At 54.3% G+C, this 14,465-nt stretch overlaps 1 protein-coding gene across 4 annotated transcripts; it reads left to right on the top strand.

Annotated features, from left to right (window-relative positions):
• The first annotated feature begins 2,254 nt into the window (after nucleotides 1-2,254).
• PRRG3 (proline rich and Gla domain 3) lies at nucleotides 2,255-11,573 on the top strand. Of its 4 annotated transcripts, none has more exons than XM_055122583.1 (4): nucleotides 2,255-2,396; nucleotides 5,769-5,806; nucleotides 6,443-6,603; nucleotides 6,840-11,573. In XM_055122583.1, the coding sequence occupies exons 2-4, from the start codon at nucleotides 5,800-5,802 to the stop codon at nucleotides 7,368-7,370; spliced, it is 699 nt and encodes a 232-aa protein (XP_054978558.1). In that variant the 5' UTR covers nucleotides 2,255-2,396; nucleotides 5,769-5,799; the 3' UTR covers nucleotides 7,371-11,573. The 4 variants fall into 4 exon arrangements, with proteins under 4 accessions (XP_054978558.1, XP_054978560.1, XP_054978556.1 ...); XM_055122585.1 differs by lacking the exon at nucleotides 2,255-2,396 and adding an exon at nucleotides 2,474-2,548; XM_055122581.1 differs by lacking the exon at nucleotides 2,255-2,396 and adding an exon at nucleotides 2,762-3,044.
• Nucleotides 11,574-14,465: the final 2,892 nt, after the last annotated feature.

The following is a 14,465-nucleotide window of genomic DNA, read 5'->3' as shown; positions in this document are numbered from 1 at the left end:
ATTTTACTTCAAAGTACTTGTTTAACTGGTAAATCAGTGGATTGAGATTCTCATGGGGTAGTGATGGATATGTCATTGATGGGGTGAGGCTCCATGAGGACATAGGGGGCCAGGGACCCATGCAGTTCACAGGTATCCATTCTGGATGGATGAAGGATTGGGTAGAGAATGAGTTACCAGGAGTGAATGAGACCATGAGAGTTTGCCACATGCAAAGGATGAAGTACAGTGATTTGTTTTGTAAGAGGTAACGTGGAAGAAGGTGGTGGGATTGGTGGAGCTCAGTGATGAAAGGAGGCACTTGTCATAGCTCACAGGAAGAGGAGTCAGAAGAGAGATAGGATTGTAGGGACTCTGGGATGGGATACAGGATGCTGTAAAGTCTGATGGAAAAAAAGACATGCATATACTTTGTGGCACTCAGTGGAAAGTGGAAATTCCAGTCTTACTCAAAAGTATAAATAATTCTCAAGATTGTAACAGCAAGCCTTTGGAATCCTTCTAAGTGTCAGCCCTGTCTAACCCCATAGACCAAATACCCATGAGGCTAGTCTTTCCCAGATGGAATCTAAATCACAAATGGAAGCAGGTTAGATGTTTGGACAAGGCTGGGGTAGAAAGTCTGTTCTCTTGCACTGTACTGGGAGTTTTTACTGGCACATGATCTGCCTATTGCCAGTTTTAAATTAGCAATTACTGCATCCTCTTTCAGAGTTAGATCACCCACAATCAGCAGTGCCCTATACATGTGGTTTTGATGTATGCCAAGTATGTTTGTGGAGATCAACAATGCAGTGAGTAAGAGATGTGTGCACATTTGGACATGATAGAGTTGAAAAGTGCAGAGTGAAGGCTTACAATAATACCAGAACGTCTGTCCAGGATTTACACGATGAGGTTCTGAATTATGCCAGCAGCCTGGGGGAGGCTCAAGTAATTATGATTTGCTTGGAAAAATAAAGCCTTGTGAGTGGACCAGTCTCTCCAGTTCTTCCACTAGTAGAGTAAGTGGTCAGGCCCTTTCCATCCTGGAAAGTGTCTGTGTGTGTGCTGTGTGCTTGCATGGGTGGGTGTTCACATACCAGGGTCGAAAGGCATGTGGGGCAGAGAGCAGAAGGTTGGAGCCATCTTGTGTCTGTGTGTGTAGGGAGGGGGGTAGAAAGTCCTTTAAGGAGGCAAAGGCAAGGAAACTAAGGCTCAGGATCCCCCGGGGAGAAAGAAGGGTCCAGAGTTGCTAGTTGATGATGTGCCAAGTCTTTTGTGTCCCTGGGGCTTGAGTGTGCCAGGCACACAGCAGGCTCAGTAGGTGCTGTTGGCAAAGCATACCAGGCAGGGTGAGTGCCCTTTCCCTGGGACCTGTCACTGCGGGGAAGGGCAGGTACTGGTATCCCCATTGTCTGTTCATAGAAGAGGAAACTGAGATACAGACAGATGTGTTAAGTCTCTTCCTGTGGGTCGAGGAGCAGACCTATGGTACTGGGGGGAGCTGAGGCTGCCAGTGTGTCCCGAATCTCCCTGTCCTGTCTCAGGAACATCGTGGTGGCCGGGAGACCCCGAAAGGCAGTTCCCCAAGAGCCTCCAACCGTTTTCCCACCAACCATAACCCAGGTGTGTCCCCCCAACTAAGGTCGCGTCCTTGCCTCGAAAATACCCAGTTCCAAAGGAGCTCCCTTTGGAGCTGTTCGTAGAAGCTGGGGAGAAGTGTGAGATGTGGTCTCCCCGCATGCAAAAGAGGAAGGACCGAGAACAGACTGGCAAGGCAGTCCCGCAGGCCAGGAGATAATCAAGTAGCCAGGAAGGATTGGCCAGAGGGAGGAGGGACTGAGGAGAGAGCCCCCTGGAGTGGGGGCGGGAGCAGGGCCGGGCTGAGGGCCATCCCCACCCCGTTTTCCTCTCCCCGCGGCAGGCGGATGGGAACTTATGGGGCTGGGAGCGCTTCCGGGAGTGAGCCCACCTCAGGCTCCTTCTGTCCAAAGCAACAAACTAGAAGAGGTGCGGCTTCAGGCTCAAGGCTGGGCGGAGGGAACAAAGACCCCCCTCCACACAGCGGGGTGCTGGTGACCCTGCCTTTGGTTTGCGCAGTCCCCAAGCTTCTGGGGACCATCCTGACCCGCTTCCCCACCCACGTCATCCCGCGACTGTCTCGAACCAGCGTCATCTCTGCGGTCAGCGCGGCCGGTTCGTGCCGGGCTGAATTTCCCACCGTGGCCTCCCCCGCCCAGTCCCACCTCCCCTTGCAGGCCCAGAAGATTCCTTCCGCTCTTGAGGCGCCCTCGAGTCTCCCCAGCCCACTTCCTCCTGGCTGTAGCTGCGGCCCCGCGAAGGACGCGCTCTTCTCCCCATTTCCCAGATTGGCCAGGGGAACGGGCGGCCATCCGGGGGCAGGGTTCGGGGAGGTAAGTGACGAAGCCAAGGTCACCCAGCCAGGGGTGTACTCCGCCTCGACCCGGCCCTGCTGTGGGGCGCCAGAACCGGGTGAGGCGGCCCTGGCAGACGGGCTGGACCCCTCTTCCCCTGCTGGCACCGGGCCGTGCGGGTGGCACGACAGGTGAGCCCTGCAGAGGCTCGCCGCGGGGTGGGGCCTGGGGCGCGGCTGCCCGAACCCGGCCCAGCGGCGCCTGGCCCGGTGGGTGGGTGGGGGGAGCGGCCGTGGCCCCTAAGCGCGAGGGGCCAGGAGGCGCCCGGGGTCCGGGGTGCGGGGTGCGGGGGGTGCCCGGGGCGCGCTGGCCCCGCCCCCCACGGCAGGGCGGGTGCAGGGGCGGCGCCGCGGAGTGGGGCGCGGGCGCGCTGGACTCGGAGCGCGCCGCCGCCCCTCGGGCCTGCCCGCACCCCTGGCCCGCTCAGCCGCACCCCCGGCCTCCGGCTCTCCTCGGCCCCACGGCCACGATCGCGGCCCGGCGCTCGGCTCACGGTGCTCGCCCGTGGCGCTCGAGGCGGGCGCGCCAGGCACGGGGCGCGAGGCCAGAGCGGGTGCGGCGGGGTGCGGGGGGAGAGGGCGGCGGCGGAACCCCCGGAGGAGAGAGCGGGGCCCGGGGGGGTCCGAGGTAACGCTTGGGCCCGGGCGGGGGGGGCTCGGGCGGCGGGGGACAGGTGGGCGGGGACAGGGGCCCTGCTGGCACGGGCGCTGCGGCGAGGTGGCGGGCTGCGTGCGCACACAGGGCGGCCGCCTTCTGTGCCCGGAGAACGGTGAGGCCGCGGGGCTGGGGTGCCCCGAGGGCACGGCCCGGTGCCGCTGTCCGGGCTCACTGAGCGGCCGCGCGGCCGCGCGGGGGGGGAGACGCTCTGCAGGCCCGCGGGGGCTCTGGCACGGGGGCTCTGGGACAGCCCGGGCACGGGGGGCAGACGGGTGACCCGGCCAGAAGCAGGAGTTAGTGGGCAGAGCGCCGGTGCGGTGCGGGCGGCGGTGGGCCCTGGGCCGGGACAGGCCCCCTCGGGGCTGGTGTGCATGGTAAAGGGTTCCAGGAGGACCCAGACTTGGAGCTGGAGAATTGGGGAGTCCCGTGTCCCCAGGTGGGGTGCTGAGTCATGAGATCCGGAGATTGCAGAAGCCTTTTTTGGCGATCAGCTGGTGTGGGGGTTGGGGGGGTGGGGTAGGAGTCGTGGTTTGGAGGCCACATCTGAGGACACCAGGTGCTGTGGTGGCTCCCAGTCCTTGGGCGAGGCACTTTGGGAAGGATGGCCCAGAGCTGAGATGTGACGCTTCAGCCTGGGAGGGTGAAGGAAGGGCTTGGTGGCAGCCAGCCTTCCTTCCTTTTCAGGCCTTCAGGATTCAGCTGTGTTCCTGGGGGGAGCGGGTTAAAATTCCTCCGGCCTACAATCAGCTTTCCAGTATCCACCAGGGGCCGAGGGACATATACGTGCGTGACTGCAGCAGCGCTTTCTGGTGCTGGAGCCTCCCGCTTCCTCGCTGTTGCCATAGGAACAGCCTATTGATGGTGTATTTATAGGGGAAGAAGCAGGCGCTAAATTAAGGGGCAGGAGGGCCAGAAGGCCTCATGGCAGCAACAGGGGCATTGATGCAGGCCACAGAACTGCTGATGCAATGGGCCAAGGGGGCTGAGCTCTTGGGAGGACTTGAAAAATAAACCTATAACTTGTGTAGGGGGTCAGAGGAGCTCGAATTGGTGGCTGTCATACGCATGTATGTGTATGCAGCAAAGTGGGGTGCGTTTGGGACAAAGATGGCTGTACAGGAGCTCTTCTGGAAATTTCACAGCTCAGACCTAAAAAAGCACACTTCTGTTGTCTTTTATAAGAGATGACATGTATTTTTCGACCCTCGCTTATCAGGAAGTCTTTACTCTGTCTTTTCAAGCCTTGCTTGAACAGCAGCTCAATTTTTCCCCTTTCAGATACCTTGTTGGTAGAGGTGCCACACCCACACCTGCCCCACCTGACTGCTATTGGCTCCAGGGACACGTCAGAGAGCCATATTGGAAGCAGAATTCTTTGATACAGTTGGACCCTCACTCTTAGAAGCATTGAGGGTCAACAGGTCCACGGGTTGGCAGATTCACATGTGGGTCATTTTGGGTGGGTTTGTTGTGCGTCCCAAAGAGAAAAGCTGTCTGATGCGAGATTTCTGTCACTGGATGGTAGATTTGCTATCTTTTCTTTGGTTTTCAGCTGACTCATGATTGCTGTCCTACCTGTTTGTCAAAAGAATTCAAAGGCATATTTTTAAAACCTCGTGACTCTGTGGCAGTGGGAATAGAATCCTGCGTCATGGGAGAGAAGTACATGGCAGGGCTGCTTCTCTTCTAGGGTCCCAGAGGTTGGCCAGCAGTGTGCACACCTACTTTTTGGCAGCCTAGGAAAGATGGCATGAATGTTTACTTCACTCATCTACCTTCTATCCAGTTGGTCTGAAAATCAGAACGTCTGCTTTGTGTGTGTGTGTGTGTGTGTGTGTGTTTGTGTGTGTATGTGCATATGTGGAGGGCTGATGGCTCCCAGATGTTGACTGCTTGGCCGGTGCTCTGGAATATGTGTGTGAGAGGGAGTGTTAGGGAGAGCAACATGTTGGCTGGATAATTCTTAAACAGCAGCAAGCAGGCATTGGGACAGTAGCTCATGTTGGAGCCGAGGGATGTGTCTAGCTTGCACCTCAGTTTCCATCCCATAAATCAGCATTTTGGTTCTCTGCCACAGTGTTCTTGACTGCAGAGGAGAGATGTGATTGGTTTTAGGGAATTCCAGATGTCTTGCTACTCTGTCTGGTGATGAAGGAAAGCAAGTTATGTGGGCTGGAGCTCTGACTTGGGAACTAGTTACTGTCACTGTGTGAATCTGTGCCAGCTGCCCATTTCCAGGGGCATCGCTTAAGGTCAGAGGTATATGGGTCTGGCCATCAGGAGAGAAAAATGGCCTCCACAGTAGGTCCTGGCTCTCTTGCTGTTGAATTGCTTGATGTTGTCAGAGTCTTTCCAAGTCAAATGTGCAGCTGCTTTGAGGGAAGATGAGGAGGGGGGAGTTCTGAGTTGATGAAGCTTTTTCCTTTTACAGAGAAAAAGGCAACTCAGAGATCTTCTCCACTCTCACAGGATGTTTTAGGAAATGGCCTAAAGGTTTGCCTTCTGCTCTACTGGACCTCGGAGAATTCTAGAAAAGAGCTGAGGGAAGCACGGGAAGCTCTGAGTCTTTGATAGGCTGCAGCTTAGAAAGTTCTGGTCTTTGGTAGGACCAGTGGGGTTACATGGCTGGGTGAAAATGATGTCCTGTTGGATTTGCAGAAAGAGCTGACCATGACTGCATTTCTTCTTTCCTAGGCAACTGAGACTCCATCTGTGAAGCAGCATCATGGCAAGTGAGTATTTCCGGTTCTGGGTCTAATGCTGGTGGGCAGTGCCTCAAGACACTTTCTAAGGCCTTCCCAGCATTCCCTGGACAGCCTGCCAGTGGTAGCTCCCTATTGGCTGCATAGCTGGGTAGCTTCCTCCGGAATAAGGCAATCCAGCTACATTGCAGTGCCATTTTGTGGGTGAGGTCTGTGCCCAATGTAGAAAGGCAGACTCTCCATATAGACTCCAACTCCCTCACTGCCCCTAGCAAAGGAGATAATGTCTTGTGGGGCTAGTTGAGTTGGTAACCAGCACCAGCCACATGGGGGAATAGATAAAGAAGGGGTCCACTTGGCTCTTTCAGAAGTGAGACTGAGACATTATTTAGCCATGACCGCAGCAGTCAACACCCCTCAGCCCTGTTGTTTCTCAGCAACATGCAGTTTCTTCTGGTGCCTCTCTGGGTGATACTGTTGCCCTCCATGGGAAGGACTGAGAGCTCCCTGACTGGTAGGGTCCAGGGCATTCTAGAGGGCTGGCTGCTGCTTTGCCTGCCCATTGTTTGTTTTCTATAACCCTTCTTCTCTGCCTGGCTGACTTGGGTTTGGAGGAGCCCTGGGCACCCCCACCCAATATGGCCCTTAGTGCTGTTCTCTCTATAGCATTCCTGAAGGCCAAGGATGCCAATTCAGTCCTGAAGCGGGTCCCTCGTGCCAATGAATTCCTGGAGGAACTGCGCCAGGGCACCATTGAGCGCGAGTGCATGGAGGAGGTGTGCAGCTATGAGGAGGTCAAGGAGGTGTTCGAGGATAAGGAGAAAACGGCAAGTACTGCGGACTTGTGCAGCAGAAATGGGCAGACTGGGCCGGTGAGAGACTGGGTCTGTGGGAGGGCAGTGCGGACCAGTGTCACTCAGGTCCCATGATTCTGGGTGCACCCTAACACCTCTCCACAAGCGCCCCAAGGCCGATCCAAGGTCAACACCGCCGTCCACCAAGGCTGTGGGCTCGCACGGGGGTTCCAGGATCTATACCTCACTCGGCACCGCTCTTCTTGCAGATGGAGTTCTGGAAGGGGTACCCGAATGCAGTGTACTCGGTCCGAGACCCTTCGCAGACCTCAGAAGCCATGTATGTGGTGATACCCCTTCTGGGGGTGGCCTTGCTGATCGTCATCGCCCTGTTCATCATCTGGAGGTGCCAGCTGCAGAAAACGACTCGTCATCACCCGTCCTATGCTCAGAATCGGTACCTGGCCAATCGCACGGGCCACAACCTGCCCCGGGTCATGGTGTACCGGGGCAACCTGCACACGAGCCACGGGGAGTCCTCTGGGCACCGGGAGGTGGGAAGCAGCTCACAGGGGGTGTCGGGGCCCAGCCGGGCCATGCAGAGCACGGTGCGCCTGGAGAGTAGCCTGTACCTCCCTGAGCTCTCTCTGTCCAGGCTCTCCAGTGCCACCCCACCCCCCTCCTACGAAGAGGTGACTGCACCCCAGGAGAGCAGCAGTGAGGAGGCCAGCATCTCTTACAGTGACCCGCCCCCCAGGTATGAGGAGATAGTGGGTGCCAGCGCCAGCCCAGACAAGTAGGCGCCCATGTGTCCAGTCGCGGGGAGCCTCTTTCATGGGCGCTTTTTCTTTTCTTCTCTTTTTTTAATTAACTTTTTAAAGACTGTGCCACCACAAAACAGCCTTAGCCTCCTTGTTGCCAAATAATTTCCCAACCATGGATTTTTAGGAAATCCTTGGTCAGAGGTGGGGTGGGGGTGGGCCAGAGTCCCTCACCCCCACGAGAATGACAGCCACACAGCCCATCTCTCCCAGAAGTCCCCCACCCCCGTCCCCAGGTCAGGGACTGGTTTCTCTTATGCCAAAGGAATCACCTCACTGAGTCGATGCCAGCCACAGTGGGTGGCACCCCAGGCTAGGAGATCCAGAGGGAAGCCCACCCCATGGCGCCCCTTTTCTACAACAGTCCCGTGTGTTATGTTCCTTACTTACGTCTTGAGGATAGAGGCCAGGACACAACCCTAACAAACAACAAGATTCCTCAGAAATAGGTGAATAATGAACACAGCAGAGATTTGGAACACCATCATGTAGGCCCTTCACAGAGCGAAAGGAAATCAGAAACTTCTATTCCCTGACACCACACCCCTGACCATCTAGGGGACTGACTGTGGAGAGCAGGGCTGAGCGGGGGTTCTATCTCCTCCAGGAGAGGCACAGGCCTTTTGAGACCTTTGCCAGCCTGGACTCTGCCTCTCCACAGCCCTGTCCTGGCACTGCCAAAGCTACTTGACACTGGTACGAATGCGGGGAAGCCCCCGGGAAAGCCACAGCTGCTGACCTTCCCAGAGGAGCCCCCAGTCTGCCAGTGGTTGGGACTCCAGGCCTAGGGGGAGCCCCAGCCTTCCCATGTGAATTTGTAGGCTCCTTTCCTCTTCCAGAGTCAGACACGGAGTTGAACTATGGGTGGCTGGTTGTCCCTGAATGATGGTACCCACGACGGGGACAAGTGTTCCTTTCAGAATGTCTCAGTGGGGAGTTGGGGACCCTGTGAGCCAGACAGAAGGCTTCTGGGGTTTGCCGTGCTCCTGCCAGGTGCAGGCCTTCCCTGAGAACCCCTGCCTGTGTTCCAGGGGCTATTCAGCCCATTTCAGTGAGTCTAGAGGTGACCCGCCCCTGAACTGTCAGTGCCCCCCCAAAGATACTGCTGAACGTGTCTCCCCAACCCCTCCTCTCCCTCCATCATCCTGGCCCCGACACCAAACCCTTATCCCTCTGTGGTGCTTTAAAAACTGTAGCACATTTTTTGTGGAGCCCAAAAGAGTGCACAGCCAGGGTCAAATAGCAACCACAGCAATTTAACCCCCACGAGAAGACAAGCCTCTTTTTGTCTACCCTGTCCCCAGAGTAGGCACCGGGTCCCGCTCTCTGGAGCCCGGGGCCGTTATCAAGTCTGGAGGTTTGTGTTCTCACCCCAGTGAGGCCACCAGCTCGGAGGACTCCACCCTGTGGTTGGGGTTTTCCTTCCTTCCCCCTGCCTCACGGGCCAGCTGAGGCAGACAGAGCTGCTACCTGTACAGTGCACCAAGCCCCAGGGAGCTGGGGTGCTTGGCCCATCTAGAAACTAGTTAGGTGTCCGGGGCCTTCACGGTGACCGCGATGCTGAGTGTCTACCTGGGAAGTCGTCTCTGCCAGTTGGCCCTCTCTGTCCCCCTCCCTTCCCCAGGAACTCCCCGATGCCAGAGGTGCTGAGCAGGTGGCAAGTCACCTTTCCTTCCTCCTCTTCTCCCACTGGGCCTCTAGTATTGTCCCCCTGCCCTTCCTCGTCAAGGCAAATTTGACCTAAAAGGCCTCTGCTCTTTCCCTATTCAAGTATTGGAGTCCTGGGGCCAGGCCCCGCTCTCCTAGCATTCCCCGTCAAGCAGAGAGCCAGGCTTGGGTCTGACTGACCCAAGCCCAAGGGGGTATGCCAAAGGATGCCCACTGCTTTGGGCATTTGTTAAGCGCACCTCTACCCATCTGCCCTAGAGCAACTGGGTGGAGGGGAGCGCAGGGAACAGGGAACTGGAGGCGCACGGCCTGCCTTCAGGCCGGGTGCCTGGTCCCTGGGACATCTGAGGAAGGAGACTGTACAGTCCATTGTGGTCGTAATTCCTCGCGGTGCACATTTGGCTTTCCAGAATGCCCTGTACATATCTTTCCAAATTGTCTTTGTATGAGCGCTGATTTGATACAATGCTGAGTTTTCAGTGGCCACATTTTTGTTGTTTTTGGACTTGGTGTGTGTGTGTATGTGTGTGTGTGTGAAGTTTACACACGTGTGCACGATGCCTTTTCTCACATGCTTATTTGAAACAATAGCCGGTGGTGTGGCTATATTTGTACCAGGAGGGTTCCAGTCTGAAGGGAGGAACGTCACCTCCCAGGGCCTCCTATGCTGGGGCCTTGAGAAGAAGTGAGGCTAGCTGTTGGAAGCCCCCAGAGTTGCATTGGAAAGAGATGAGGTGGGCACATCCTGCCTCTGCCTGGGAGGCTCAGGGTCTCAGCTTACCTTGAACATTCACGGGCTTTTAGATTTTAATGTCGTTTTTTCCGAGAAAGATGTGCGACTATTGACTGACCAAATTCTTTAAGTATTTTCCATTTAAGAAGAAAAGGGAAAGGTTTTACACACTTCTGAAAATATGACTATCGCTTGTTTTCATTCGAATAAACCTTTGTAAGACTTTTTTCCAATGAGAATCCAAATCCCACCCCTCCCCAGCTGCTGCCCAGGGCCTGGGCTTTCCCAAATGTGAATTCCTTAGGGTGCTTCAGAAACCAGGAATCTGCCTGATCTGGGGGATTCTGTCTCTGCTAACCTGAATAGGAAGGATTGAGGACAGGAAAGAGTCATTTCCGTTAGCAGATCCTTCTTCTCTGGCTGGGTATGGAGCTGACAGCCGGTCGACATTGAAGGAGCAGGAGAAGGAAGAGAAAAACACAACACTGCCTCTAGCTTGTTTTCTACGGAGACCCACCCAGAAAGAGTCTCTCTTACCTCCACTCTGTCTTCTCTGGAACGTGCGTGCGCGCTCACACGTTCGAGATGGAGACCCCGGGCCGGGCAGCCAAGTTCCTGCTTTCAGCCCGTTTTCCTCTGACGAGTGCAGCAGTGCCAACTTCTCTGGGCTGCGCAGATTCTCCCACACACCCTCCCCACTGACGCTACTAATCCTAATCAGTGTAATTACCGAATTTCAAAGGACTGTAATCAGGCTGCCTGCCGCTCCCCTATAAAGCCCATTAATGGGAAGCCCGCTAATTGAGAACTTCAAGATAATCACAACGTAAGGAAATTCATGTTAACTGTGGTTTCTTGCTGTTGAAATCTGTGACATGTTCCTCCCTTGGGTCAGGTTTCAGGGTCACGTGTGTAGAAGGAGGACCTTTCGGTTCCAAGAAAAGGTTCAAGACTTTAAGGACCCCTCCACCGTGCCTTCTGCTTGGGGGTTCAGCATATCCGTTGTGTAAAACTTGTGTGCAGGATGATGTCTGTTCTTTCTCCGTTGTGGGGATTGTAGCTTTTCTTTCTCCTCCTTTATTTGCCCTATGAGTAACACGCTTTGTGAACTAGACTGCAATTTCAAGTCCTGTAACCATGTCTTTCTAAATAGCTTGTAAAGCAGATGTTTTCCTATCACACTTGCTGCTCCCGCCTTTGCCGCCCTCTCCCCCCCCCCAGTATTCCAGGGTAGGGAACTTTTGCCTTTTACAGGCCGTGGGAGTGAGTTGTGAGTGTCTCTTGAGCAAGAATTTTTCTGACAAGGATCTGGAAACAGCACAGCACTGGGGCTGGAAGCCTCAACTGTTCTTCCGCTGGACTGAGAGCCCTGGCCCGATGGAGCCTGGTTCAGGCTGGGTGCATCCCACGGCTGCTTTACTCTCCCTGTCCTGCTCCCCGGACGGGTGTCATTCCCCCAGGCCTGGACGTGCCTGCTCTTTGACTCTGTGATTGTGAATTTGTGGCAGTGGAAATCCTGACATGTGCAGCTGAGCTTCTTGACATGACTCCTGCGCTGTGGGGTCCTCTTGGTGGCTTGGACACTGCTTGTGTTCATGTGCCGCCCGTGTGTGCTGGGAAAGCTGTATAGTTCTGAAGGATTTCACTCGAGTGCGGCAGCCAGCACCTTTGCTTCGGATTTCTCTCTCTCTTTTTCTAATTGTTGACTATAGCTGTTCAATCGTGTCTCTTTCTGTACAAAATACTGTGTCATAATAAAGAACAAATGATATTCACTTGTATCCTGTCCCCATCCGTCTCAGTTTCTATTGCATCCCATGGGACATGGCTGGTTGAGGACCTAGCTGGTTTTCCCTTTATCTTATCTAAGTCAGCCGTTAGATAACAGCCCAAACAGATGCGGGTGAGGCTGAAGCAGCAGGTCTCTGCGTTCATTGATGATTCCTGGATTCTCCAATATTTCCATGAATGAAACTATGGAGTAGTAAAGATGCTTAGACTCAGAATTATTGAAAGGTAGAAGAGGGAAGAAAAGAAGCTCCCCAGGTGGAGCTTAGTCTAGGACTAAGTTAAAAGGGAGTTTTGTGTGTGCCCTTTTTAAGGCTCCTTGCATTCCTTATGGGTTGGTAAGTATTTACAAAAAATGACAGAGAATCTAGGGGTGTCTAGCTGGTCTAACTTGCTCCAGGCATAATTGCCCGTTATCTTCGTTTCTCTGTCAACCTAGGCCTCAGGACAGAGTTTTATGTTCCTGGGAAGCCTCATGAAAGCTGAGACAGAACCTTTGGGGTGGCATGTGTGTCAGGTTGATGGAAGAGAGATGGAACATCTGGAGAGAAGAAACCATGGCTTCCTCTCTCACTGGCCAGGGGAAACTGAAATTTCTTTGGAAACCAGTTTAGGAGCATGAAGCAGATATGTCTTGGGTCCTGATGTTTCCCCCTGGGATGAGGTTTGTGAGCTCTGCCAGTTTCCTCACAGATGTGTCATTTGCTAGAAAGATGGCGGGTGGCTTTCAGAGTGGGGCAGGGGCTTCCATGTGAGAGTGCAGGTTCGGGCTCAGGACTCGCCTTGGCTTGATTCTCTGAGAGCAGCTGATGCCTTGATCTTCCCGTAGGGGATAAAGCAGGGCTTTACATGTGAACCTCCCTGCTGATGGCGTGGAATGAGATCCTGTCACGATAAGTCACTGGTACAAGTGACATCAATCCCCAGTCATGAAAGTAAAGCCCCCCCTTTGATAAGAAAATAGTGACAAGATGATGGCAGTAAAATTGGAGGTGTGGGGGGGGGGGCTCATGCAAGGCTCCCTTCATCTGCCAGTCAGGTGTGTTGTTCACTGATGGCCGTTTTTCTGGCCATGCTGGGAAATAGAATGAAGACTCTTCGAGCACACTGTGCCACACAGCCAGGGGCAGCTCAGGATCATGGCTTTTTAGCTTTAGGCCCTTTTAGCCAGAAGTAAGCGCTCTAGGCGGGGACTTGGGCCCCGGCTACCCCATGCCAGGAAATGAATGCAGGAAGGAGACCCCTATTTCTCAGCTTCCCCTAGGGATGCCATTCAAAGAATTGGACCTGGACCAAAAGACCACAGCTTTTGGGGCCGGAACAGGGATTGCTGGGATGTGTTTATGAACCAAATTGCTCCTCCTCTCACCTGCCCTGCTCCTCACTGCTATGGACATGGATTCGCTGGGGCCCAGACTGTCCTTCATCTGGATAGGCACTACTTAAACTCTTTGTCCCCAAGCCCTCTCTCACCTCTGTCATACATATGAATGGTTTGGGGGGGTACAATTCACTTGTGGCTAGGGGTGGGCTGTCTGTGGCTTATCACACATGCTGGGAAAGCACGGACTTTGCCAGTTCTCAGGTCCTGGCCCCAGAGCACTTTCTTCTGTGCCACAAATGCCCCTCAGAGAGCAGGTGGGGTTAGGCGAGAAGGGGAATTCAGAAGGGTTTTCCCAGGGTTCTTCTATGGAAAGCAACTGAGAACAGATCAGATGTTTTTCCCCCACGGTTGATTTTTTTTCCTAAAGAGAGATATGTTGTTTGCAGGAATCACAGGACTAGAATCTCCAATAGCAGCAACTTTCAGCAATTTTCTCTGAAGAGCTCAAACTGCATGATGGATTTAGTTTCACAGCACTTGCTGTGCCACAAAAATAGAGGCCGGGCAACATTTCATGTCACTGCATGGAATCTCACTGTGGGTGGGCCCGTTGATCCTGGCAGTGCCTGAATCCTGAGGCTGACAGGAGATGATACTGGGGCTGTTCCTGCTTCAAGGCAGTCTCTGGGTACCAGGAGGCAAGTCACCAGTCAGACTCCCAAGTGTGCCATGGTGGGGACGCAGTAGGTACACCAGACCAGTGAAGCGTGTTGGGCTTACGGTAAGTTCCATGGGCCATTGGTGGGTGCTTCCAGGCAAAACCTTCCTTGGGAAGCTATGCCCATCTAAATCCTGGAGGAGTAGAAATAAACCAGGCAGAGAGCGTGGAAGACTATTATACATGCCAGTCATATTGGCAAGGAGACAGAAGCAACCAGGAAGCATAAGGGGAGAAGACATGCCAGGTGGGAGAGGGAAGTGGGGGGGGGGAGCTCATGGTGGGTTTCAGGCTGCTCCAAGCCTCAGAGCCGGAGTCTTTCCCTATCATGGGAGAGTCCAGGTCTGTTGTACTTAAAACAATCCTCAGTTTGGGTGAAGGAGTAACAACAGGCTCCCAAGAAGGAAGGTAAGAGGGGCTGGGGTAATAGCACAGCAGTAGGATATTTGCCTTGTACACTGCCGACCCGGGTTCAATTCCCACCATCCCATATGTTCCCCCGAGCACTGCCAGAAGTAATTCCTGAGTGCAGAGCCAGGAGTAACCCCTGTGTATTTCCGGGTATTACCCAAAAAATAAAAAAGAAAACAATCCCTTGCGTTCATTGGGCAAGAGACGTCCAGGGGATTCTGAGTTGGTGAGGGAGAACACGGAGGGAAAGAGGAATAGAGAGAAGATTTGGACTCAAATACCAAAATTATCCATGAGAGTGTTTGCATCGGGCTCTTCAGAGACAGGCTTTGCATACTCTGTTGCTGTAACTTATACTTCAGGAGCCACTGTGGATGCCCCATAAGCTCCAAAACTTGTACTTATGGAGTGTGAGAGTCTGCTGGGTGCAAA

Source organism: Sorex araneus, chromosome X, assembly GCF_027595985.1.
Source record: "Sorex araneus isolate mSorAra2 chromosome X, mSorAra2.pri, whole genome shotgun sequence".
In the NCBI taxonomy this organism is placed as follows: Eukaryota; Metazoa; Chordata; class Mammalia; order Eulipotyphla; family Soricidae; genus Sorex; species Sorex araneus.
The sequence above is the reverse complement of the archived record's forward strand: the minus strand, read 5'-3'. Positions and strand labels throughout refer to the sequence as shown.

Bases quoted from the DNA above. Each gene is read 5' to 3' on its own strand.
- PRRG3 (XM_055122583.1), top strand. The intron at 6,604-6,839 runs GCAAGTACTGCG...CTCTTCTTGCAG, and splicing joins TCGAGGATAAGGAGAAAACG to ATGGAGTTCTGGAAGGGGTA.